The 816-nt window shown below is 33.3% G+C and overlaps 1 protein-coding gene across 2 annotated transcripts in view; it reads right to left on the bottom strand.

The window, feature by feature from the left end:
- Positions 1–816, bottom strand: part of Plxdc2 (plexin domain containing 2) — a 390,910-nt gene that overhangs the window by 78,968 nt on the left and 311,126 nt on the right. For both annotated transcript variants that reach the window (XM_031369076.1, XM_031369075.1), the window contains exon 9: positions 167–248. In XM_031369076.1, coding sequence (XP_031224936.1) covers positions 167–248 — 82 coding nt within the window. The remainder of the gene's footprint in view (positions 1–166; positions 249–816) is intronic.

The following is an 816-nucleotide window of genomic DNA, read 5'->3' as shown; positions in this document are numbered from 1 at the left end:
TATATATATATATATATGTATATATATATATATATACATAAACACACATATATTTCACACATTCAATACAGGATCTATACACTTTGTAAAATTTATCTCTTAGTGTTTATAGGGAACAATTCTTTTTGAAGTTATAAAATATAGTATTTATAAATTATTGCTTTACCTTTGCAGTTTGCTACACCAACTGCAGTTAAAACCAATCTGCGAGGACACACAAGGGCCACAGCCATTGAACTGGAGACATGCTAAGAAACAAGAAAGCACAGGGTCATCAAGGCTCACTGACGGTGAGGAACTGGGAGAGACGTCTCACTCTAACTAAAGACCACATCCATCCCTGTGCACACTCAGGGTCAGGATCCTCACGTTTGACAAGCACAATTAGAATTGCATGTTGATAGTAGAATCTCTCAGTCAGTGAAAATCTCTAACAATTACATGACTTACGCTTAAGCTTTGAAATCACTCTCAAATGCTATTTGTGACAACCTTTAAGTTTTCATATTTGTCTTTTTCTCTTTAATATTTAAGAAATGTTGAAACAAAAGTTGCCTAACATTACAGCAGAATACTCTTCAGCTACATGATTTAATAAATTACCAAAGCTATAGCTATGATCTCACAATCCCTGTGGGGTTACAGACATGAGGCAAATTGATGAGATAACTGGTCAGTCTTGGACTAGGCTTGTGCATCTAATGTAAATACACAAAATAATCTTTATTGTTATTGAACATTAATGCTTTATACTAGTTAAGGAACTCTATATGTCCATTCATGTAACAGAATTAAAGGTTTGTAATTCTATAAAAA

This window comes from Mastomys coucha, unplaced genomic scaffold, assembly GCF_008632895.1.
Source record: "Mastomys coucha isolate ucsf_1 unplaced genomic scaffold, UCSF_Mcou_1 pScaffold15, whole genome shotgun sequence".
In the NCBI taxonomy this organism is placed as follows: Eukaryota; Metazoa; Chordata; class Mammalia; order Rodentia; family Muridae; genus Mastomys; species Mastomys coucha.
Note: the sequence above shows the minus strand (reverse complement) of the source record. Positions and strands in the feature narration are given on the sequence as shown.